Source organism: Mesoplodon mirus, assembly GCF_964341445.2.
Source record: "Mesoplodon mirus genome assembly, chromosome: 7".
NCBI lineage: Eukaryota > Metazoa > Chordata > Mammalia > Artiodactyla > Ziphiidae > Mesoplodon > Mesoplodon mirus.
The window spans coordinates 25,654,099-25,677,808 of record NC_138983.1 but is presented as its reverse complement, the minus strand read 5'-3'; the positions used below and the strand labels follow the sequence as shown (position 1 = coordinate 25,677,808).

Sequence of the window (23,710 nt, the reverse complement as noted above, 5' to 3'; positions counted from 1 at the left end):
AGTGGTCCACCTCTCAAAGTACCTGGCACAGAGGTTGATACAAACTCAAGGTGCTTTACAAACACTATATTGTAGAAAATTTGTTTGTTATCCACCTACCTCCACACTTTAGCAAGAAGCTGCCTTTCAGAATGTGTTTTTATATCATGTCAAATGGGGTGATAACAACACATCCATAAGGTATATCCCAAAAGGCGACCCCATTTAAAATTCTCACCTGATTCGGTATGTGAAGAAATAGTGGGGTGGATGTACAGAGCTAAGTTCTGGCAGAAACGATGTGGAAACGGAAACTGTGATATCCCCAGTCGTTGCTACACACTCTGCGTCATGAACATATCTAGGTAATTTTAAAAAATTAAACATTTTTTAATCAACAAACGTCAATTCTGTAAGATAAAAGATTTAAAGATACAATGCAAAATAGTATATTTTACTTTATGATAAAAACAAATTTAAATCATATTTGGCACCTTAAAGGTATAGTTATTAAGCTTAAAAGAACAAACAAACTAGAACACCTTGAAGACTCTGAATCAATAATGATAGCAGTCAAGGTTCAACCAGTGGTTGACCAGTGGTTCAAATAATGGATCAGTAACTAACTTGGAAACTAAAAAGAGCTTATTTCAGTCTTTAGAGCTAAGGAAACTTTTGGAACATCTGAAAACCCAGCTATGCCCTATACACAGTGACTCTGACAATAAAAATGTGTTAGTATTGTTATTCTAGAGGCCTCTAATGTATAATTAATGTATCATTTCTGCCAACTGGGCTACTGTGAACCAACCTCTAGTTCCATCTATAATACCTGAATGTTCCATTTAGAGATAATGACTAATATTTTCCAGGAGCTAATAGTTACTGACTTGCTATTCATAGTAAATCGGTTATTGGCAACAGCCTCTCACTCCACCGCCAAAAAAACCACAACTATGTAACTATTATAGTTACAGCTTCTAAATCAAAATCAGTTTTTTCTCTTCATTCTTCAAGATGAAAAAAATACTGGCTGTTCAACTGTTTGGATGTTTTGGCTTTAAAGTGAGAATAAAATAGTGAGATTTAAGATGAGAGGTTCTGTTATTAACCTTCATGGGAAACTTCATCTCATGATCTGTAACTGATGTTTTTTTCTGATTTATAATCATTCCAATCCATAAAGCCCCAAGTGAATACCTGAAAATCTGGTCTCTGATGATAGGGAAGCCACCTGATACAACATTGTTGACATAAGAAGTAAACCAGTCAGTAAAAGTAGCACCTGTAAAAAAGGAAGGGGAAAAAAAAAGAGAAAAGGACAAATAGTTTTTTTTTTAATTTATACAGGAAACAAGGGGAAAAATGACAATTTCTCTATGCTTAATAGTGGTATCTAGTGATACCAAAACTAGAAAATTTATATATACAATTCTATTAATCCTTTATTAGGTAAATTTCTATCCTCAGTTCTATCAATCTTATTCCAAACTACCTTGCTAGGGAATCCTCCAACTACCTTCAAACTACTTTTTACACTTAAAACTAAATAGTTGACTTTTAAATTTTAATTTGTTCTGGTACAAGAATGAAAAGGCTTCTGTCTATAATTTCTGGAACATATAGAACAAAGGAGATATAGCTATGTCTAGGAAGAAACTACAGAAAAAGTATCAGCACCTATCCTCAGATGATCAGGGTACATCCCTGGTCCAGGCACATCCTGACTCATGCACAAAATTCTGGCAGAAGCCAGGCTCAGTCTGGACATCTAATAGGGGTATAGCACTGTGGAGTTCTGGGCATCAGGCCAATCCCAAAGTAGCCCAGTTGCATTACTACAGATTCAAATGTACAGCGGTCCTCCATATTCTCAGTGACCAGCTCAATGCAGAGAAGAATGACTGAGATAGTCCAGTCCAGGCCATCTATCCATGACCTAGTGATTGGATCAATAACAAGTATTTACATGAATTATGTTGCCTCTTGTAGGTAATACCACATAACTTTCTCAGACCCCCATCATTTACTGTCAATACAGCTCAGTGCCTAACACATACTAGTCCCTTAATCAATGTTGTTTAATGAATTTCTTCATAATCTTGTTTCTATTAACCCAGTTCCTGCACTCTGCCACACTGAAAGTCAGATGCTAAATTTATAGTATGTATTTACTTATAATTCTATTTAGGGAATGACTGAAGATACAGTTTAAGCTTGAGTCTGAGAGTATACAGCTTTAAAATTTTAAAGGTATCAACTGACAGAAGGTAAACTACAATAGTTTACTCTTTCTTCAATGCCTATTAATGGCCCACTCTGACCCTTTATTTATTAAATGCTACTTTATTCAAATGATCACTGATCATCTTCTATCCACTTTGAGCTAGATATTAAGGGGCCACATGAATGTTTTTAAATTCATAGAAGGTACAATTTTCTGTTTTGAGAACTAGCAGTTTCCCTGCAGAGTTTAAAAAATCATTTTGTAAATTTCATTAACTAAAATGTTATGTAAGAAAAAAGACATTTCTTATGATTTACATTTAAAAAGAAATTGGCATGGTGTATTTTAATGTGCCTTAATTTATTACAACACATACTGAAGTGTGTTCTTTAAAATAAGGATAAAATTTTCCATGCAGCCTTCACCAGTAAACTTATCTGCACATAGATTCCAGTTTTCTTAAATATGTATTAATAATGCACTGAATATCAGGAGATTCCATCTTATGTTTTACCAAAAATTCCAAGAAAGTCAAACTTAGTTGAATTAAGATGTAATTTATATGTTCTACAGTAGTTTACCTTTTAAAGTAAGCCCATATCTTGCAGCTCCTTTGAGAGTATTGGGGTTTTGTCAAGGTAGTGTAAAGGCAGATCAGATGCTTTCTCATCTTTCCTCCCAGCACTAACTTCCCACCTCATTTCTTCCAGTGCATCTCAAATCTTTTGCTTTACTCTCTCATTCTAGGAGAAACCCCAACTCCAAGAAGAGTATTCTCAGACCTTAGTACTCTGCTGTAGCGGTGGGGTCTTCCACACCATGTCAGACCAGCACCAAACTAAGACTAAGAAACTCACAGAGCCTAGCCGGCAGCTTATCTTAGAGCTCAGGCAGCCTTTAGTTTATAAACTGAGCAGCACCACTGGACTAGAGCCAGGACGATCATGTTCTCAGAGTATGTGCCACCCAGAGAAGCCAAAGAGGGCAACGAGCAAGGGTGTAACCCCCAGAGGGTGCTTAACTTAGATACCATAGACCACAGGAATCAGGGTTAGCTGAAGGCTAGGAATCAAGCTTAAAAGTGTTTTATAACTGACTGCGTAGGGGTGAGAACTTCTTGATATTGTGAAGTATGTCACAAACCCAGAATATGCCGTAGTTTGAACACACAGAGACTTATACTCTGTTCAAGGTTCCATTTAGGAGATACAATTAAATACAGATACCTTGGCCTGCAAGATTCTTTTACTATTAATATATAATGATGTTTAATATGTTCCAGAAATGCCTTTAAAAAGCAGAATGGATAGTCAGGAAGCTTCTCGTTTTCTTCTACGTGAGCAAAATCTAAGCAAAACAAGAATGGATGAACAGCAAAGGGGTGAGCTGCTCTTGAATACAAATTGAATTGTTCTCAAAATCCTATGAGAAATATGCTTTTAAGGCCAAGAAAAACCAGGTGTGCCAAGCAATTTATAAGGCCCAGTTTATACTGGTCTCTGAAGACTGCTGGTCTGAGGTCTCTGGTGTGACATCAGTATTTTACTATAGCACTGGCACCAGAAGAGAAAAAGTATAGTTATTTTATGTATCTATATCTCTAATTATGTATTAATATGATCAATGGAAAATGCATGTGTGTGTAAGGGAACTATATACACATTCTTAGCAGTTCTATACATTTCACTGTTCTACAGCAGAATCCTAAGAGCACAAGGTTGTTTATGGCATGGCTTTTTTCCAAATGGAAACCCAAGTCAAATAAAGTACAAGGGCTATTCTAATGAGAACCTAGTTATAGTACTTTATGAACCAGCAAGCTTTAAGAAATACAAATATAAAATTGCCAGTTGATCAAGTAACAGAAAAGTTTTTACCAACTTAATTTTTTTTGACCAAAAAGAAGAGACTTTTCTCTTACCTATGATAAACATGTCAATAGCAGCTGGGTTCCGAGCCATTTGGTCCTAGGTGAGAAAAAGAATATTGTAATCAAGGAAAATACATTTTACTTAATTCCCCATTGTTCACTACCTGTATCCTTCCCTGGGGACAAGACAAAACAGATAAAAAGAACTTAAGTGCTCTAACCAATACTCAGACATTCCTCACACTTTTCAGTTTCTGCTCTTATGATTTCTATATTTAGGCTCTTCCTATTAGTTACAATGAACTAATAAATTATCCTTCCAGAAAACAATTAGGACATTAAAACCGTGAGAAGACACATGGCCTATGAACCCAGAAGACAGGGCTTTGAATTCAGTCAAGGGACCTGAACAGTTCTAGATTAGTCTCTTCTCTCAGTAAATGGAGAGATCAAGTCATCATCCTACAACCTTACAGAGCTATCAAGTCAAAAATGAGATAAAAGATGTGAAAATGCTTAGAAAAAAAATTAAAAGCTATGCAAGCTCTTTAAATAATTTAAATGTTATATGGAGTCACATGTCTCAGATAACTATGAAAATTTTTTTTTTACATAAATTTATTTATTTATTTATTTTTGGCTGCATTGGGTCTTCGTTGCTGCACGCGGGCTTTCTCTAGTTGTGGCGAGGAGGGGCTACTCTTCGTTGCAGTGCACAGGCTTCTCATTGCGGTGTCTTCTCTTGTTGCGGAGCACAGGCTGTAGGCACACAGGCTTCAGTAGTTGTGGCACGCAGGCTCAGTAGTTGTGGCTCACGGGCTCTAGAGCGCAGGCTCAGTAGTTGTGGCGCATGGGCTTAGCTGCTCCACGGCATGTGGGATCTTCCCGGACCAGGGCTCGAACCCGTGTCTCCTGCATTGGCAGGCGGATTCTTAACCACTGTGCTACCAGGGAAGCCCCTGAAAAATATTTTCTATTTAAGTTCACATCTAGGCAAAAATGAAAGCAGAAGGTCTGCAACTGAGGAATGACTGAGAACTGAAGAAATAAGAATGAAACCAAATGCCATATTTTCTGTGCTTACATTAAAATCATAACAAAATCCTCTTTAAAAAGATCTACATTTTTCAACAACTCAAATACCTACTGAAGAAAGAGTTTAGAAAGTTTCTATTGCACTCAGAACTTGAATCCAAAGTGAATGATGATGGATGATGTCCAAAAGCTAAAGTTAGAAATTTATATTACAATTAATCACTTCAACAAAAAGCTCATTCATTTTTCTTTTTTTTTTATAACAGCTTTATTGGAGTATAATTGCTTTACAATGGTGTGTTTCTGCTGTATAACAAAGGGAATCAGCTATACGTATACATATATCTCCATATCCCCTCCCTCTTGCGTGTCTCATTAGTTTTTCTTAAACTTAAAATGTCCTAATACAAATCACAGCTTCCCTCTGTACGCACAATAGCTTGCATTGTTTGTCCATTGGTGAAATTTTCTTTTAGCATTCCATGCCATTATACCAGAATATTAGACCTCTAGTTAGATCCGTCTATAATCAAATTGCATAATGCTCTATACCCATTCTACAACCCTGAAAATTCCTAATGCACATTTTATACACCCATCAGAACACATCTTAAAGGCACATTTAAACATGCTTCCTACTTACTGGACATTGGTAGAAGACTTCATTTTTGTTTCGGCCCTCCGCAGCTTCCACTGCTATGTACTGACTCAAACCAGTATGTATGCAAAAAGTTAAAGGTAGACAGTATTTCAGTCCCTGTCTCTGCTGGAAGCCTCCAGCAGCCGTGTCAACGTCTAGCAAGTCCTCAGAACGATAGTGATTAGACAGCGCCATGCTTCCCAACAACCTGAGAATATAGACTCAAAAATTTAGTCAACTGCATCTTTTTGATGAATAATAATTTCACATTGACAACTTTATAAGAACGATTAACGTCAATTCTAAACCAGGAATACCCCAAACACTACAATTTCTGCATATATTAAATTCAAACTCTTGAGTGGAAAGATTCTGATTTAAATTAAAAGCCTAAAAGTCTAAACTGTCTAAATGCCAACCTTTTAAAAAGTTTTACTGCTTTCAAAAATCTATCTTACCATAATTTGCCAGTGTTTTGCTATATATGTATATATGACTAATTTAATGTTTAATGTCCTCTCTGATACCTTTATCTTGATACAACCTTTAGCTTACACTATCCTACCAGGCAGTATAAATGGAAATCAGCTTAATCCTTGTTCAAATTTTCATAAACTTGGGATGTATGGGGTCTAAACTCATACGTATGAGAACAACACAGGTGTCAGTCCTTGATGAGAGTCTCATCCTAAGTCTCACTGTTTGGGCTGTGGGCAGATAAAAATCCCTGTGTTGGGGCTTCCCTGGTGGCGCAGTGGTTGGGAGTCCGCCTGCGGATGCAGGGGACACGGGTTCGTGCCCGGTCTGGGAGGATCCCATATGCCGCGGAGCGGCTGGGCCCGTGGGCCATGGCCGCTGGGCCTGCGCGTCCGGAGCCTGTGCTCCGCAACGGGAGAGGCCACAACAGTGAGAGGCCCACGTACAGCAAAAAAAAAAAAAAAAAAAAAAAATCCCTGTGTTGAAATCATGATCTGTTTGTCATGTCAATTCTGAGCAACTCTTAGTATAGTTCTCTCCTGTTGGTTCTTGAAATATGAAAATTTTTCCATTTTGTCAAGTTTCAGCTTGACAGGAAAACAGAATAGAAAAAAACCCCAGTGATTTAGGCTTATCTAGTCCTAACTGCCCAATATTTGACTTCTGAATACTACCTTGTAACTTCAGTATGACCACCTCCTAGATTCCCTGTACTCACTCAACTCTGATCTGAAATGGTAACAGAGCCTCATATCGTTCTTCACACACAAAGAGATACCAAGTTCTAATAAGAACAATGCAAAGTTCTCCCTAAATTCCTATCAGTATGTCACAAGTGCAATGTCTCTGAAATACCTTAATTTCATGAGGGAACAAAGGGAGTAGAACCATTCGAAGCACATAGCTTTAAAAACTGTGAGTAAATTTGAGAGCTACTGCATGGTCTGCTTTTACCAAAAGGTTCCACAGTGAATACTTCATATCGTTTAGAAGTAAGTTTAAAATAGGCCATTCAATTATAGACTATGCTTGAATAGGACAAAACTAATATTTTCTTTAGTTAAGTGTATGTAGCTCTGAACAAATTACTTTTAACATGTATGATTCATAGAACTTATATCAAGCTCTCTAAAATACTTTACTTGGCCTGTAACAGGATAAACACTTCAAGGATTTGGAACAGGTTTAATTAAATTTTAGTTAAATTATACTCACACACACATCTCCTCTCCTGTCCTGTAGGCCCACCCCAACCATCTCAACTGTAAAGATGTGTTGATAGAAACCATGTTTTTGGGACATTATCTATTTTGGTAAAGTCAAATTCAAGCTATAGATTTTGTCTTATGGATTGTTATAAGGAAGAGGAGGAAATTCTTATACTTTTTAATCTGTTAAGAGTAACTACAAATACAATTTGTTTACATTCTAGAAAATAACTTGTATCATTAAAAGTAACTCAAACAGTGAACATCTCACCCAGGAACCACTAACTTCTGCCCATTGTGGATACGATATGAACATCGATAATCATCAGGAAGCTTGCAGCCAATCTGAGCTTCCACAGCATCTAGGTCTTCCTCTCGAGCACCCTCTGCAGATGCACAAAAAAGCAAATTATCAAGAAACCATAAGCCTTAAATCTAAGAAGAAATGCAATCCATCTGCTAGCCAATGATACAATCTTAGAGCAAGTGAATTCTGTCCAAAATGTACTTGCTGAAATACAGGGAAATGAACTGAAAATTCACAGAAATATTATATCACTTTAGATTAGCTCTGACGTTTGAAGCACTGAGGAAGCAAATTTCTCAGTTTCCTCTCCATGGGGAAAACACTGGCACTAAGCAAAATATGGAACGGCAGGCACCAGTGAAATCCACAATAGTTTTTTCACAGTACAATACAAACTTTAGAGCATATCTCATTTTTCTTAATCTAATATACTCAAATTTCTCTATTTAAAAAACTCTCCAGAAGTTCTCTAAATGGATGTTGTTCAATAGTCTTAACCTAGTCTCTTAATGGGAAATACAGGACATAGGTGTAGGTTCATGCTGTGAGGAGGCCATTACCTTGAATTTGATTTTCATGTTTATAAGCTTGCCATATATTCTAGCTTTAAAAAGCAGTAATTACAAATACTAAGAGAAGAGATTCACTCCCAGCAATGGCCCACCAGGTTGTTGGACCAAACATTGTGCTGAGAACTAGAAAAACTGAACAACAGAAAATTGGTTTCAAGGCTTTTGGAGAACCTCAAAGACAGTGAGAACTGGCAGGGTTGGGGTGGGGGGAGGTTGGTCCAGAAGAACAGGGAAACTGAGAGTTTAGCCAGGGCTTTGGAGCCACCTTGTCTTTGAGACAATTGCCACTTCTGAAAGCAAACATGAGGCTGAGAGGCCGAGAAGATGAGCAAAGCTTTCAGCAGTACCACAGGGTTGAGAGAATTTTCCAAAATTGATGAAAACATCAAACCATAGATTTAAGAAGCACTATAACCCCATGGAGAATAATTACAAAGAAAATCATTATCTAGACACATTACTGGAAAACTGCTGAAAATCAAAGACAAAGAGAAATCTTAAAAGCAGCCAGAGAAGGGGAAAAGCCACAGTCATCTTCAGAAGAACAACAATAAGACAGCTTCTTAACAGAACAATAGAAGCTGGAAGAATGGTCTCTTCAAGTGCTGACTAGAATTCTATATCCAGTGAATATATACTTCAAAAGTGAAGATGAAATAAATATAGTTTTTGACAAAAAAGAAAAATCTGAAAATATTCAGCAATAGCATTCCCTTTTTAAAAACAAAACAAAACAAAAAGGAATTCTTCAGGCAGAAGAAAAATTATCCCAGATGGAAACATGAAGATTCAGGAATAAATAAAGTACAACCAGAAAAGGTAAATATGCAGATAAATCTAAAATAATATTGAGCATGTAAAATAATAATAATGTTTTCAAGGATATAAAATATGTTAAAAATGAAAATCACAAAACTATAATACAAAAGACAGGAGGGAGGTAACTGAAATTAAAGTATTCTAAGGTTCTTTCATTGTTCAGGAAGTGGTAAAAATACTAATTTACAATAGACTTTAAGTCAGAGATACATGTTTTAATCTCTAGGCTAATCGCTAAAAAAAAAGATAAATAAGAAAGGAAAGGGAGTATGGAATAAAAGATAATTAAGAAGAATGCAAAAAAGGAATACCTGCTCAGGTGGCACCAATATAAAATAGAAACATGGTATATTTACACTCAAATGTATTAGTAATTACATTAAATATAAACAGACTAAATAATCTAATTAAAAGACAAACAGACCAGATGAAAAACAAAACACAATCATATACAAGAGGGATATCTTAAAGATGTAGATACAGAAAAGAAAGCTAAAATAGCTCTACTAAAATCATACAAAATAGACTTTAAGGCAAATAGCATTATTCGAGGTAATGGAGGACTTTTTGTAATGGCAAAAAGGTTAAATTCACTACACAGGTATTATAAGTTTAATTTTGTGCATCTAATAACACAGCTTCAAAATATATTTTTTAAATGACAGAATTAAAATGGAAAAAAAATATATCTGTAATCATAATGGGTGTATTAGTTTTCTACTGCCACAATATTAGCCGCTTAAAATAACACTCATTTATTATTTCACAGTGTCTGTAGGTCAGAATTCTGGACATGACTGAATTGGATCTTCTGCTCAGGTCCCACAAGGCTGAAATCATGGTGTTAACTGGGGCTGCTAGTGCACCTTATGCATCTTTTGCTTGGGGTTCTCTTCCAAACTCACTGGTTGTTGGCAGAACTCAGTTCTTTGTAGTTGCAGGATTGAGGCTCTCTACTCTTAGAAGCCACCTGCCATTCCTTATCACCTGGCCCTCTCCACAACGTGCCAGTTTGCTTATTCATGACCTGTAGGAGATACACCCAGGCTTTGAATCTCTCTGACTTCTGGAAGGGCCCAGTTCCTGTTAAGGGCTCACCTGATTGGGTCAGGTCTGCTCAGGATAATTTCCTTTTTGATTAATGATTAATTCAAATGTAACTAATTTGGGACCTTCATTACATCTGTAAAACCCTTTTGTCATCTAATATGACCTAATCACAAGACAGAAATCAATGATATCCATTGTACAACTCACACTCAAGGGGAAGCTATCATTATACCAGGCACGTACCACGGTGGGTGAGAATCTTGGGACCTATCTCAGAACTCTGCCTACCACAGTGAGAAATTTTAACATACCTCTCTCAGTAACAAACAGAACAAGGAGACCAAAAACCTCATTAAGAGTACAAAAGATGTGAACAAGATCAACAGTTTTGCCTAATCATATATATAGTACTAAATGGCAAGAATGGCAGAATATACATCCTTTTCAAGTATACATGGAACATTTGCCAAGATAAATTAAATGCTGGACCACAGAACAAATCACAATAAATTTCAAATGACTGAACTCATATAGAGTATATTCTCTGATCATAGTGGAATTAAAATACAAATTACATTAAAAAGATTACTAAAAAAGCCCCCGATGTTTAGAAATCAAGCAATACATTTCTATATAATCCATGGGTCAAAGAAGAAATCACAAAATATTTTGAACTGCATGTTAATGAAAATACAGCATATTAAAACTTGTGGGATGAAGTTAAAGCTACATTTAAAGGGAAATTTATACCCCTAAATGTATTTGAAGAAAACAAGGAAGGCTGAAAAATCTATGATCTAAGTAATCATCTCAAGTCAGGAGAAAAGTGACAGTAAACTTAAAGAGAAGTAATCAGAGAAATTAATGAAATAAAAAATAAGATATTAACATAGAGAGGATTAACAAAGGCAAAAGTCAGTTCTCTGAAAAGACTAATAAAACTGATTAGCCCTTACCTAGCAAAACTGATCCAGAACAACAGAGAGAAAGCACAGATAATACAAGAAATGGAAAGGTGAAATCACCAGAGATCCAACAAGCATTACGAAGAGGATAATTATGAAAAACTTTATGGCAATAAATTAGAAAATGTAGATCAAGTAGACAATTTCCTAGAAAAACACAACTTATCAAAACTGACAGGAGACTAGGCAGAAAATCTGAGTAGTCCTAAATCTGATAAAGAAATTGAATCCTTAATTTAAAACCTTCCCACAATGAAAACTCCAGGATTGAATGCCTTCACTGGTATACTCTACTAATCATTTAAACAAGAAATAAGACCAAGCTTACATAAACTCTTCCAGGGAACAGAAAAAGAGGCAACACTTCCCGACTCGTTTACAAGGCCAGCATCATCTTGATACCAAAACCTGACAAGAACATTGCAAGAAAGGAAAATTACAGGCCAAACTCTCTCATGAGCATAGATGTAAAAACCCCAAATACTAGCAAATCAAATCCAACAATACATAAAAAAGATAATACATTCCAAGCAAAGTAGGTTTATTCCAAGAATGCAAAATTGGTTTAACATTCAGAAAATCAATCAATGTAATTCAGAGCATTAACAAAATGAAGTAGAAAAATCATATGATAATGACAAGGCTGGAAAGGCATTTGATAAAACTCAATTATCTGTTTAAAACACAAAAAACAAAAAACCCTTTTCCCAAACTAGGATCAGAAAGGACTTTCTACAAGATGCTAAAGAGTGTCTACTAAAAATCTACAGCAAACATCAGCTTTAAAGGAGAAATGTTGAAAGCTTTCCCTATGCAGTCAGAAAGATAGGGATACTCACTATTATCATTTCTATCCAACACTGCACTGAAGGCTCTAGCCAGTTCAATAAAGCAAGAAAAATAAAGAAATGACATATAGGGATTGGAAAGCTAGAGATAAAACTATCATTCTACACCCTTAAAGAAATGCAAATTGAAATCACCACTACACACCCACTAGAAGGGCTAAAATAAAAAGAAAGACAACATTCAAGTGCTAGTAGGAATGTAAAGTGGTAAAACCACTTCGGAAAACTAACAGTATCTTCTGAAGTTTAATACAAGCACACTATACAACCCAGCAAACGCAATCCTAGATATTTACCTGATAGAAATAAGCTCATATGTACATCAAAAATGATTTACAGCATTATTTGTAATAGTCAAAGACTAGAAACAACCCAAATACCCAACAACAGTAGAATGAATGTATAAACTGTGGTCCAATCATATAACGGAGTATTTATACTGTAACAAAAATGAACAAAATACTGTTACACACAACACTGCTGAATCTCACAAATGAAACAGAAATAATTCACGCAAAAAACATACTTAATCGTGTCAATTATATGAAGTTCAAAAAGAGAGAAAACTACTCAGTGGCATTAGCAATCAGGATAGTGGTTACCCCTGAGAAAGGCGTAGGGTTCTAGGTACACATAATTATTCTACTTCTTGACCTGACGGGTGTTACAATGGGCATGTTCACCTTGTGACAATTCACTGAGTTGTACACTTATGATCTGTGCACATTCCTATAGGTTGGTTAACATCACTAGTGATAGGCTGTGGATATCACATACCCCCAGCTATGTGATGAGACACCACACCTCGCTGGTAACCTGAAAACACATTACTCCAGTCTAATCGTGAGTAATACTTTAGACAAAGTCAGTTTGAGGGACATTCTTCAAAATACCTGACCAGTACTCCTTCAAACTGTCAACGGTGTGAAAGACAAAGAAAGACTGGGAAGTGTCCACAGACCAGAGGACACTAAGGAGACGTGACAACTAGATGCAATGTAGTATTCTGGATTGGATGCAGGAATTGAAAAAGGATTCCACTGATGGAAAATCTGGTGAATTCTGAACAAAGTCTAGAATTTAGTTAGTAGTAAGGTGCCAGTGAAGACTTTAGTTTGACAAATGTCCCGTGGGTTGGTACGTTAGGGGAAACTGAAACTGGGTGAGGGGTGTACAGAAATTCTCTGTACTATCTTTGCAACTGTCTTGTAATCTAAAATTAGTACAAAATGAAAAGTTTATTTTTTAAAAAGTTCAATACAAAAGAAAACAAGCTGAATAGCTGCCTGAACCAGGAGGTGAATGAGAAAAAAAACACTAATATTTATATAGTTAGTGCTACACGTTGGACATTTAACATGTAACATTAAGAAACCAAGAATTTCTTGAAAAGAGAGAGCAAGGCAGAAAAAAAGGTAAAATAACAACAAGCAAACATGGCAAAAGATAAATATAAGGAAATACATTTAGAGGGGCATCCTACTATAATAGAATTTGGGAGCCAGACAGACCAGGGTCAAATCTCAGCTCTACCAATTACAGCTGGCTTTCTATATCCGGATGTGGAACTCAAGGATACAAAGGGTCAACTATGAGACTTGAGCATCTGCATATTTCAATATCCTCAGCAGGTCCTGAAACCAATGCCCGGTGGATACCAAGGGATGACTAGACTGACTGTGATCTCTGGCAAGTTATTTCATCTCTTTAATCCAGTTTCCTCATCTGCAAAACAGAAGATAATACCACCTACCTAAGAGAATTACAGTGAGGTTTAAATAAGCTTCATGTGCTTAATAAAGTGCTTTCCTGGCATACAATAAGCGTTTATGTACTTCCCTTGCCCCCAGCCTATTTGTATGCGGAAGAAGTGAAAAGGTTACTAGGAGCCAAGAAACCTAGATTAGAGTTCTATCTCTGTTACTCACTAGCTACGGGACCCTGAATAAGTCACCTAAACTCTGAGCCTGTTCCTTCACCTGTAAAATGAAAGGGCTGGTATAAATCAGGGATCCACAAACGACAGCCTGCAGGCCAAATCCTAGACTGAGGCCTATTTCCATAAATAAAGTTTTCTTGGAACACTGCCACCCCATTTGTTGTTATATTGTCTATGGCTGCTTTCCCACAACAGCAGAGTTAAATAGTTGTGACAGAGGCCATCTGTCCCTCAAAGCCTAAAATGTTTACTATCTGGTCATTTAAAGAAAAAGTTTGCTAATCCCTGGTCTAAATGATCTCTAAAAGTCCCTTCTGACTTTAAAATTTTAAGCCAATACTTAAGGTTAATATGAAATTCAAAGATATGTGATATATACCATGAGATAGATTGGTAGAATGTACACCAATATACTATAATTTCAAGATACTTAATAAAAATTTTCCCAAACCCAGTGGCTATTTGCTTTCCAAGTTTCCTTCCTATCTGTGATCTCTATACCCTTGAAACTGAGTCAGGGACTATGGCCCCTGAGATGAGCAGCTAGTTTCCTGATTCAGCCCTAAAACGCATAGGTCTACATTAATAGAATCCCCAGCTTTCTAGATATCAGAGCCTTTGTCCTATTCCAATTCATGGCAAAGACCCCAGAGAACTGGCACCTGGGAGTAAAACACGGGCTGACAAGGAATTAATTCTCTGACAACCTCACCTTCAACCATTAAGTACAAAACAGTGAACAGGGAGCCTGGGAATACCAACTGAGTGTCCCCTCAAAAAATTAAAAAATAAAAAAAATAAAGAAAAAGGAAAAAGGAAGAAGCTGCTATGTATCCTTAGTTTCTTCCTTTCCTGGCAGCTCTGTGTCTCAAAGGAGAACCATGTCTATATTCCCATATTCCAAATATTCTAATATTAGACTAGCTCTCTAAGACTCCTAACACATTCTAAACAAAATAGTATAGGTCTTCTCTCCCTTCAACAGCTGGTAAGACCACATCTCTGGAGTCAGCCCTATATCCAAATCCTGGCTCTGCTCTCCTTTGTGATGGCAAACTACTTACTTAGCCTTCTATGCCTCAGGTAGCTCACCTATAAAATGAGACTAGTAATTACCTACCTCATAGGATTTTGGCAACTTAAATGGAATAATATACAGTACTTGGCTTAGTACCTAGCTTTGTGTTTAATAAATGACAGCTATTGCAAACCCTGACATATTTTACTTATCATTACCAAATACCTATTTTCTGAATTATTTTCCTCTTGAAATTATTTAACCCCACACACCAAGTGGATAATATTTTTCTTTTCTTCCAAGGAAAAAACCTATTAAAAATATTAATCAAGGGTACTTTCTTTCAAAGCTGTACTCTCTCTGCCAAATCATTCTTTCTTCTACCTCCTAGCAATTCAGTTTTAAGTACCTGGTCATGCAATCATGATTTGTATGAAATTCATATTTGCATGGAAACGTACAGCAGAAATATGAAATGTAAAAGGAATGCCGTTTCAAAAGAGTCCTTAGTTCAAAAGGTAGACGTTTGAGAAGAACTGATCCCAATTTCAGCTTAGCAAAACCAAAACACATAAAAAATTCCTTTTAGTGGAGAAACTTGAAAAAAACTTGGAGGCTAAAGCAGATGAGTAGCAATATATCTGCAATCAATTTATGTATTTCTTGGGCATAAATTTAAAAATCAAAGTAATGGGAAATAGCTTGCTAATATTTCTTGCCAAAATTGGAAAATAATAGTATAGTAGAGACAGCATAGATTCTGGGGTCAAACAGACCTCAGTTCAAACCTTAGTTTTCATTACTCTGTAAATGTCAAAATAGGGACGAAAGTTTTCCCTACCCTATTAGGCTGCTCCTACATGCTTGAAGACCCGGTCTGTAATATTTGGTCTTTCAAATATTAGACTGTCAAATAAACATTTACTTGTACTAAAAAGAGTGAAGAGGGTTGATACAGAAGGCAATTTTTTTTTTTTGCCTTATAACAAATTTAATCAGTTATACATATACATATGTTTCCATATCCCCTCCCTTTTCAGCAGGCAATTTTTCAATTAAAAAAAAAAGTCTTTTAAAAGAAATTACAAGTTATCCTCAAGCAACTATAACATTACTAGTTTCTTTATGTAAAACAAATGTAAGGATAAAAAGAAGCTTTGACTTCTAATAGGCATGTGGATGCTGAGGTAGGCAAAAATAGGGCAAGCACTAGAACCAGGGTCGTTTTAGCAAACTAGGCTTTCTATGTGCTTGACCAAATGTGAATGGTGAATTACAGATAATGTTGGATTAGCACACATGATAGAAACCCAAAGGTATTTAACCTATTTATACTATGAAACTAAAACGGGGAAGGGAGACCCTGCACTCCCAATACCTTTCAGAGATAAAACCATACGAGGACATCTGGGTTCCAAATATTTCTTGAGATCATCCCAGGCCTTTTTAATAGCAGCATAATGGTCAATATATCTTCCTACATCAGAGTAAGTATCAATGAAGAGGGATTTCCAACACTGGTTCTTCTGTGTTTTCTCTTCCCTAAATAGATTTAAAAAATAAAATTAAAAATCTTTTGAAATGAAATTAGCATATATTTTAGACACTTATACCAACATACGTTATTGGGAATTTGTGGTTACTTTTGTCTTCATTTTCATTTATTGTAGCTACAAATGAAGACTAGATAACAAAAAGTGACACATACATCAAAAAATTTAACAAGTTACTGCTGGCATGGTGGGATTATGAGTCACTTATTTTCTTACTTTCTACTTATTATTTTTTCTAAGTTTCTAATCCTTGATAAGATATAATGTGAATAATATATGGGATATGAATTTCAACTTACTCCTAAAAACATACCAGTTACACAATTTTAAACATATATTTAATTTTTCTATTTTAGAGAATATTTAGAATCTAATGATACAATAATATTAATCTAACTTATCTACATTGGATTAGCTAGAGAATCATATAGCATATCAAAGGAATCACACGATTCAACATTCCTATTTGGTACAATTCCACAAATATTTACTGTCTACTTAGCTACTGGGGACATTAAAAGTAAGGCACATTTTTTGCCTTCAAAAATGTATAATCTAATCAGGGAGAAAGAAGGAAGTATAAATTTAAGAGTCAGAAGTGGTACAGGATAAGGCAGCCAGAAAGGGCCTTAAGGTAACATACTAATGAGGTTGACCTTAACCTGTAGGGAATGGAGAGCCACTGAAGAGTTTTAACAGGAGAGTTAAAAGAGCAGAATTGTGGTTGTGGTTTGGGAAGGGTGTACGCTAGAGCCACAGAGATGGACTGGAAGGGTTTTGCAGCAGTCTTGGTAAGAGATGATGAACTGAGCTAAAACTGTGGTGGCTAGACGAAATGAGAAGAAAGATTCAAGAAATATACAGGGGCTAAAATCAGAAAAGCTTGGTAATTGAATGAATGTAGGGATGGAAGGAGAAAAGAGATCTAGAATGATTCCTGTTTTGGCTTCGAGGGTGGGATGGATGGTACTGCTATGAAGATATGAATGCAGGAGGATCAGGTTTAGGGATGGGGAAAAGAACAATTCAGGGTGTTGTATACATGTGCGTGCGTTTTTCGGGGTGGGGGCAGTGGTGGAAGGGAAGTATCTTTTTATTAATCTAAGTAACATACATATATATTATTAAAACCAAAAAGTACTGAAGAACGTAAGATGAAAAACTAGGCAGTCTCCTGTTCTAAGTCCAACCTCTCAAAGGAATCTTTAGTTATTTCTGGAAGTTATCTCCATAATTCTAAATGTTTACGCCTCTAGTTCTTGGTTTATCATTTTATGTCTATCTACTGATAGTCCAAAGTAAAAGACCAGGATACAGCGATACTTAAAATTCCCTCTTCCTCATCCTTCCTCCTCCCAATGTTTGGAGGCTCTGTTATTAATTTTTCATTCTATTGAGTAGCTTGCGGCTTTAAATAATATATTTAAACCTCTATTTCTTGCTTCACCAACTTCAGTCACTACCTGACTCCCCTCAACCTACGAAAAACATACTAGCAATCCTACCCTCTTTCATCTTTCCCAACTCCCACCTTCTGTCATCTACCCTTTTATTCTATCAAATTTATTAACATTTACTGAATTCAGTGAACCCTGTGGGTCATCCAATGGAAAGATCCAGCAGACGGCTGTGCAAAGAAATCTGGAGCTCAGTGGGAATGTTAGGGGTGGACACTTGGGTTTGGGAGTTAGAAGCATACAAGTAGTCTCTACAAAGTGCAACAGTACATGCAGGAGACTTCACAGAGAGAGAAGAGTAGAGAGCCAAGGGCAGCAGCCTGGAGAACGCCTGCATTTACTGGCAGGCACAAGAAAGGCCACCAAAGGACTTAAAGAGACAAGGGTTAGAGAGGAGAATCAGGATAGACTAGCATTAATGGAAGCCAAGGGCCAAATTTCAAGAATACATTTCCCAAATACTCACTCAGATATCAGCCAGTATTTTTTGCAATGTCTTCTCCACAGTGGATCGTGGCTTGATAGCTGGCTAAGTCTTCGACTGACATAGCAACAACTGGCAGTAACCAGATTCACGGTTAGTATAAAAGAAAACAAGAAAACAATTTAAAAGTAAAGATGAAAATATTCAATGTTAAGTTTTATTTTATTCCTTTTGCTTTTCTGCCACTATCTACCTTTATAACTGCAAAATAATCTTTTCTAAAACCTGTTTAACATGTTAGCTAGTATAATTTCCTTGTGAGTAGTGAAATCTTAACTATTTGAGTTCACAAACCACAAAATGTCTACAATTGTAATTTTCATATGAAAGTCTATAAAACATATAAACCATTGGAGTTAATTTCAAATCAAAGAGCTTTCCTATATTTATTATTGGGGTAGTAATCATTTCTACATATAGAAACGTTATTCAGGTGTAAACAAAGTGCTTTTTCTTTTTAAGATCTGTGAGACATTTGATATTAAATATACAGGGCTTTTGTTTGTTCTAATTTTTTCTTAACAGAAAGAAATATTACAGCCAAAAACACTTTTTAACTATAGCAACTATTGGAAAGCCCACCTATAAAAGGTGTCAGATTCTTAACAATTCTGATTCAAGATCCATAGCTGTTCAAGTTAGTATCAGCTGCTCAAAAATTTGGAATGTTAGAAACAAATAATTTTCTTTTTACACAGAGATTTCTAATACAATAGTGCTTGAATCCTGTAAATCCTACCCTACATAATTAATTTGCAAAAAGAATGAACTTAAGATTTAAAAAAAGTGCATTTCTATCCTTTCAGAAGAGAAATCACAAGTTATAGAAAGTAGGTATAAAACATTTCACTTGGGCAATAGCTAATCAATTAAGGGAATCTTAAATCACATGGGATTTGTCAAGGCCATAAGTGGGTCATGTTAAAAAACAACTGATGGTAAACAGATTAGCCTTTGTTCATTTTTCAGATTTTATACAAATATAATTCTCATCCTTTTCTGCCAAGCTCAGGAGATGCCCAAACTAACATTTGCAAACATAGGAATCCTTCCAGTTTTGTGAATTCAGAGTCCATCACTGTCCCAAGAGTTAACATAAAAGAATCTCTGGAATATGCACCAAAGGTGATTTCTGATGCAAGTCAAGGATGAAAACTACTATCCTAGAGCTTCTGACTCAGTTGGCATGGAGTGAGATCTGTACCTCAGGCATGTGTATATTTAAAAAGTGCCACATGTAATTCTGATACACAGTGAGATTCAAACTATGCAGTTTATATTATATAATGATCCCAATGGACTAATTCAATCCAACCCAATCCAGTTCAGCAAATACGTACCATAACCTTCAGAGCTTAGCAATGGGCAGGACACCTGACAAATTTGGGCTATAAACTACAGGAAAGAAGTTGCAGTACACTGGAAACTTTTCTGTGGATAAAATTCTACGGCATTTGTGTCAACATTCCTGGCCTAAGGGATGCCCAGATAGCTGGTTAAACATTATTTTAAAAAAAAATATTTATTCATTTATTTATTAGCTGCATTGGGTCTTCGTTGTTGTGTGTGAGCTTTCTCTAGTTGTAGTGAGCGGGGGCTACCCTTCGTTGTGGTGCGCGGGCTTCTCACTGCAGTGGCTTCTCTTGTTGCAGAGTATGGGCTCTAGGCGCGCGGGCTCCAGTACTGTGGATCGTGGGCTCTAGAGCGCAGGCTCGGTAGTTGTGGCGCACAGGCTTAGTTGCTCCCCAGCATGTGGGATCTTCCAGGACCAGGGATCGTACCTGTGTCCCCTGCATTGGCAGGCGGATTCTTAACCACTGCGCCACCAGGAAAGCCCCTAAACATTATTTCTTTTTTTTTTTTTTTTTGCTGTACGCGGGCCTCTCACTGCTGTGGCCTCTCCCGTTGCGGAGCACAGGCTCCGGACACACAGGCTCCGCGGCCATGGCTCGCGGGCCCAGCCGCTCCGCGGCATGTGGGATCCCCCGGGATCGGGGCACGAACCCGTGTCCCCTGCATCGGCAGGCGGACTCTCAACCACTGCGCCACCAGGGAAGCCCAACATTATTTCTTGATTGAGATGTTGCCAGAAAAGATTAGCATTTGAATTGGTGGACTAAGTTAGCCAGATGGCCCTCCCCAATGTGGGTCGGCACCTTCCAATCATCGAGGGCCTGAATAGAACAAAAAGGCAGAGGAAGGTTGAATTTGCTCTCTGCCTGACCGCTAAGTTGAGACACTGATCTTCTCCTGCCCTTGGCACTCCTGGTTCTCAGGCCTTCAGACCCAGACTGGGATCTACATCATCAGCTCTCCAACTCTCAGCCCTTTAAACTATACCACCAGCTTTCTTGGGTCTCCAGCTTGCATTTGGCAGACTGTAGGACTTCTCAGCCTCTATAATTCATGAGCAAATACCTTATAAAAAACCACACACACACACACACACACACTCTCTCTCTCTCTCTCTCTCTCTCTCTCTCTATTGGTTCTGCTTCTCTCGAGAACCCTAATACAGTATTCAACTCAGTTCACTTCCACAAACATTTATGAGGGATCACTTCTGTTTAAAATGTTGATTACTACCAAAAGCATTTAAAATAAAATCTGATCTCCTCACCTTGTTTTACAAGGTCCTGCATGATCTCACTAGTCTCTTCTCAAGCCTCTCTACCTGTGAATCATTCCCTAATTCCTGCAACACCAGTCTTCTAGCTCCTCCAACAGGCTATGCAATTGTCCAATCAGCTTCTGAAAACACCGTTCCTTCTGCCAGGACTGCTCTATGTTATCCGTCATAGATAGCAGCTCCTTCCAATTTGAATCAATTCCTTAACAGACCAACTGGTTCACTTCCTTCATAGCACACAGTAGCTCTTGTAATTACGCATTTATTTGTTTTCCATCTTGCCCGTTAGACTGTAAGCTTATGAGAGGGGCCTTGTCTGTCTTGTTCACTATTGTTTCCCCAACATTTAATAGGATGGCACACAGCAGGCACTCAAAAAAAGAAAATCTGTTGAATAAATGGTGACTGCAAAGATAAGCAAGACAGTCTTTACATTTAAGAAATGCATAATCTATCTGGTACGGTAAATACCTCTCCTTCTGCAGAGGAAGGAGAAAGGTAGAGATTGGACTCAGGAGAGGGGGTCCTTAAAGGAATTACACCTTGCCAGGTTCAGAAGAAGGGGGCATGGCATTCCAGGCAGGGTCAGGAGTTTAAGCCACAGAACAAAAAAACCACAAGTGTGCTGGCAGAGGTCTATTTGGCCAGAGTAGACTATGCCAAATAATAAGGGCCTTAAATGCTCCCAGAAGTTTAGGTTATAATCTGTAAATAACAAGGGGCATTATAGGTTTTTAAGGAGGATGACAGCCAGATCTGTCTTAGAAAAATCACTCTGGGAGCAATGTGGCCCACAGATCAAAAAGCGTGTGTGTATGTGTTAGATTTCTAAAAGGCTATTGCAACAGAACATTTCAGATGAAAATAGTTTGGAACTGTAACAGCCTTTTCGAAAGAAAAAGATAAACTTTATTACAAGCCTGAGTAGAGAAAAATTTGTTTTCTAGAAAAATAAGAGTGTTACAGGTACTAATATAGATAGCAGCCAGAAACTGGAATTATCCCTCTGTCATCACTTAGCTAGATCAAGCAACAGCTACCAGTAACTTCAAGAAGGCTGTATTTCTAAAAGGATCCCTGACAACACAGGGTACAATCAGCAAACGACTAAAATCCAATGGTTAATCAACAAAACAAAACAAAACAAAACAAAACGAATCTCGCCTACCTATCCTTAAGAGGGCGATTCTGCCTCCTTTGCAAATATATGTGGTGGCACAAGAAAGACCCATGCCACCAGCTGTCAAGAGTGTAAACAGCGCCATTTCTTCCACCATCCCAGACGGTCCCAAGCGCTGAAGTAACTGGGCATTTAACCACCCCTACCAGCAACCGGTGTTTATTTTTGGAACAGATGCCGGTAACTTGGGAAACCCAAAGCATACAGGAGGGAAGATGGTCACCTGTACCGCACCACCGGAAATCAGTACCAAAACACAAAATCCAACATGCAATCGTGAGAAGGAAGGCTGAAAGCGAAACAATTATCTAGCACAGAAGTCCGAAAGTGAGCCCTGCCAGATATTACGTTGCTGCATAAGTCGCACCCAGGGGTCAGAGGGTCGCCTGGCTCCTCTCCGGCGTCCCACCTGCCCACTTTGGCGCCTGACTCTGCAGGCTCCTGGCCCAGGCAGAGAAGAGCGCTCGGCCCGGACGGGGACTTTTCCAAAGCGGCCAGGGCTGCCCTTAGCGGGCAAAGACCACGGTGGCCGGGAGGTGCGGGGCGCTGGAGTCCGCGCGGCGGCAGCGGGGAGCATTTGGCCCCCCTTCCAACTGGGCCTCGCCAAGGCCTGGGAGAGAGAGCTGTTGTCGCTCCTCAGGCCTGGGACCGGGACGGGAGGAAGACCTCAAGGCGGGGCTCTTTCCGCCCCGGTCTCGCCCCTGCCCCCGGGTGGCTCTGCAGGATCAGGGCGGCCCTGGCGTCACCTCCTGGCTGTCACGGGAGTCCAGGTCCTATCGGCGAGCCGGGCCTCCGTCCCTCTTGCCTTACGCCTCCTCCCCCACCCGTGACCCCACCCCTGCCGTGCGCATCGTCCCATTACTTGATTAGGTCCCGGTAGTCCAAGAAGGATAAGATAAGGAGCAAGGGATCGGTGGGCAGCGATTCTAGGGTCAGGGGCGCCGACTCGGTCTCCACGGCCGCCATCTTGCCTGGCCCAGTGCAGGCCTGGCCCCGCCCCGGCCCCGCCCCCTCCGCCACCGCCCTCGCCGTTCCCTAGCCGATCACACAGGTTTGTTGTGTAACCGACAGGATAGCCCCGCCCAAGGGGAGGCCGATGGGCGGCTCCCTGGAAGGCTCCGCCCACCGCCCTGAGGGTCAAGGGCCCGCGCGGTGGCGTCCGTCTGCGTCTCGAGTACCTCTTCAGCCAAGCTGCGCGAGCTCTGCGAGGTGCCCACATGCTCACCCTTAGATCTCCCGGTCTCTCTCCTCCCATTCTGGTCCCTAAACTTGCCCAGCCCGGACCCCTATGAGACTTTTTTTCTAAATCTGCTTGGGTCACTCCAGACCTTCTTGCGAAATTTTACATCCGGTATCCTCGAAGCGTGCCCCTAAATCTCCCAGTAAGTTCTCTCTCTGCCCTTGGCCCCCAAATCCATCGCTTCTCTTCGTCTTCCGACCTAGAAATTCCTCG

At 38.5% G+C, this 23,710-nt stretch overlaps 1 protein-coding gene across 4 annotated transcripts in view; it reads right to left on the bottom strand.

The window, feature by feature from the left end:
- The window catches only part of FBXO3 (F-box protein 3), a 32,772-nt gene extending 9,532 nt beyond the window's left edge, over positions 1-23,240 (bottom strand). For all 4 annotated transcript variants that reach the window (XM_082627646.1, XM_082627648.1, XM_082627649.1 and 1 more), the window contains exons 1-8: positions 23,120-23,240; positions 18,431-18,520; positions 16,333-16,496; positions 7,708-7,822; positions 5,755-5,959; positions 4,128-4,173; positions 1,180-1,264; positions 218-340 (exon numbers count right to left, since the gene is read on the bottom strand). In XM_082627646.1, coding sequence (XP_082483772.1) covers positions 218-340; positions 1,180-1,264; positions 4,128-4,173; positions 5,755-5,959; positions 7,708-7,822; positions 16,333-16,496; positions 18,431-18,520; positions 23,120-23,223 — 932 coding nt within the window. In that variant the 5' untranslated portion in view covers positions 23,224-23,240. The remainder of the gene's footprint in view (positions 1-217; positions 341-1,179; positions 1,265-4,127; positions 4,174-5,754; positions 5,960-7,707; positions 7,823-16,332; positions 16,497-18,430; positions 18,521-23,119) is intronic.
- Positions 23,241-23,710: the final 470 nt, after the last annotated feature.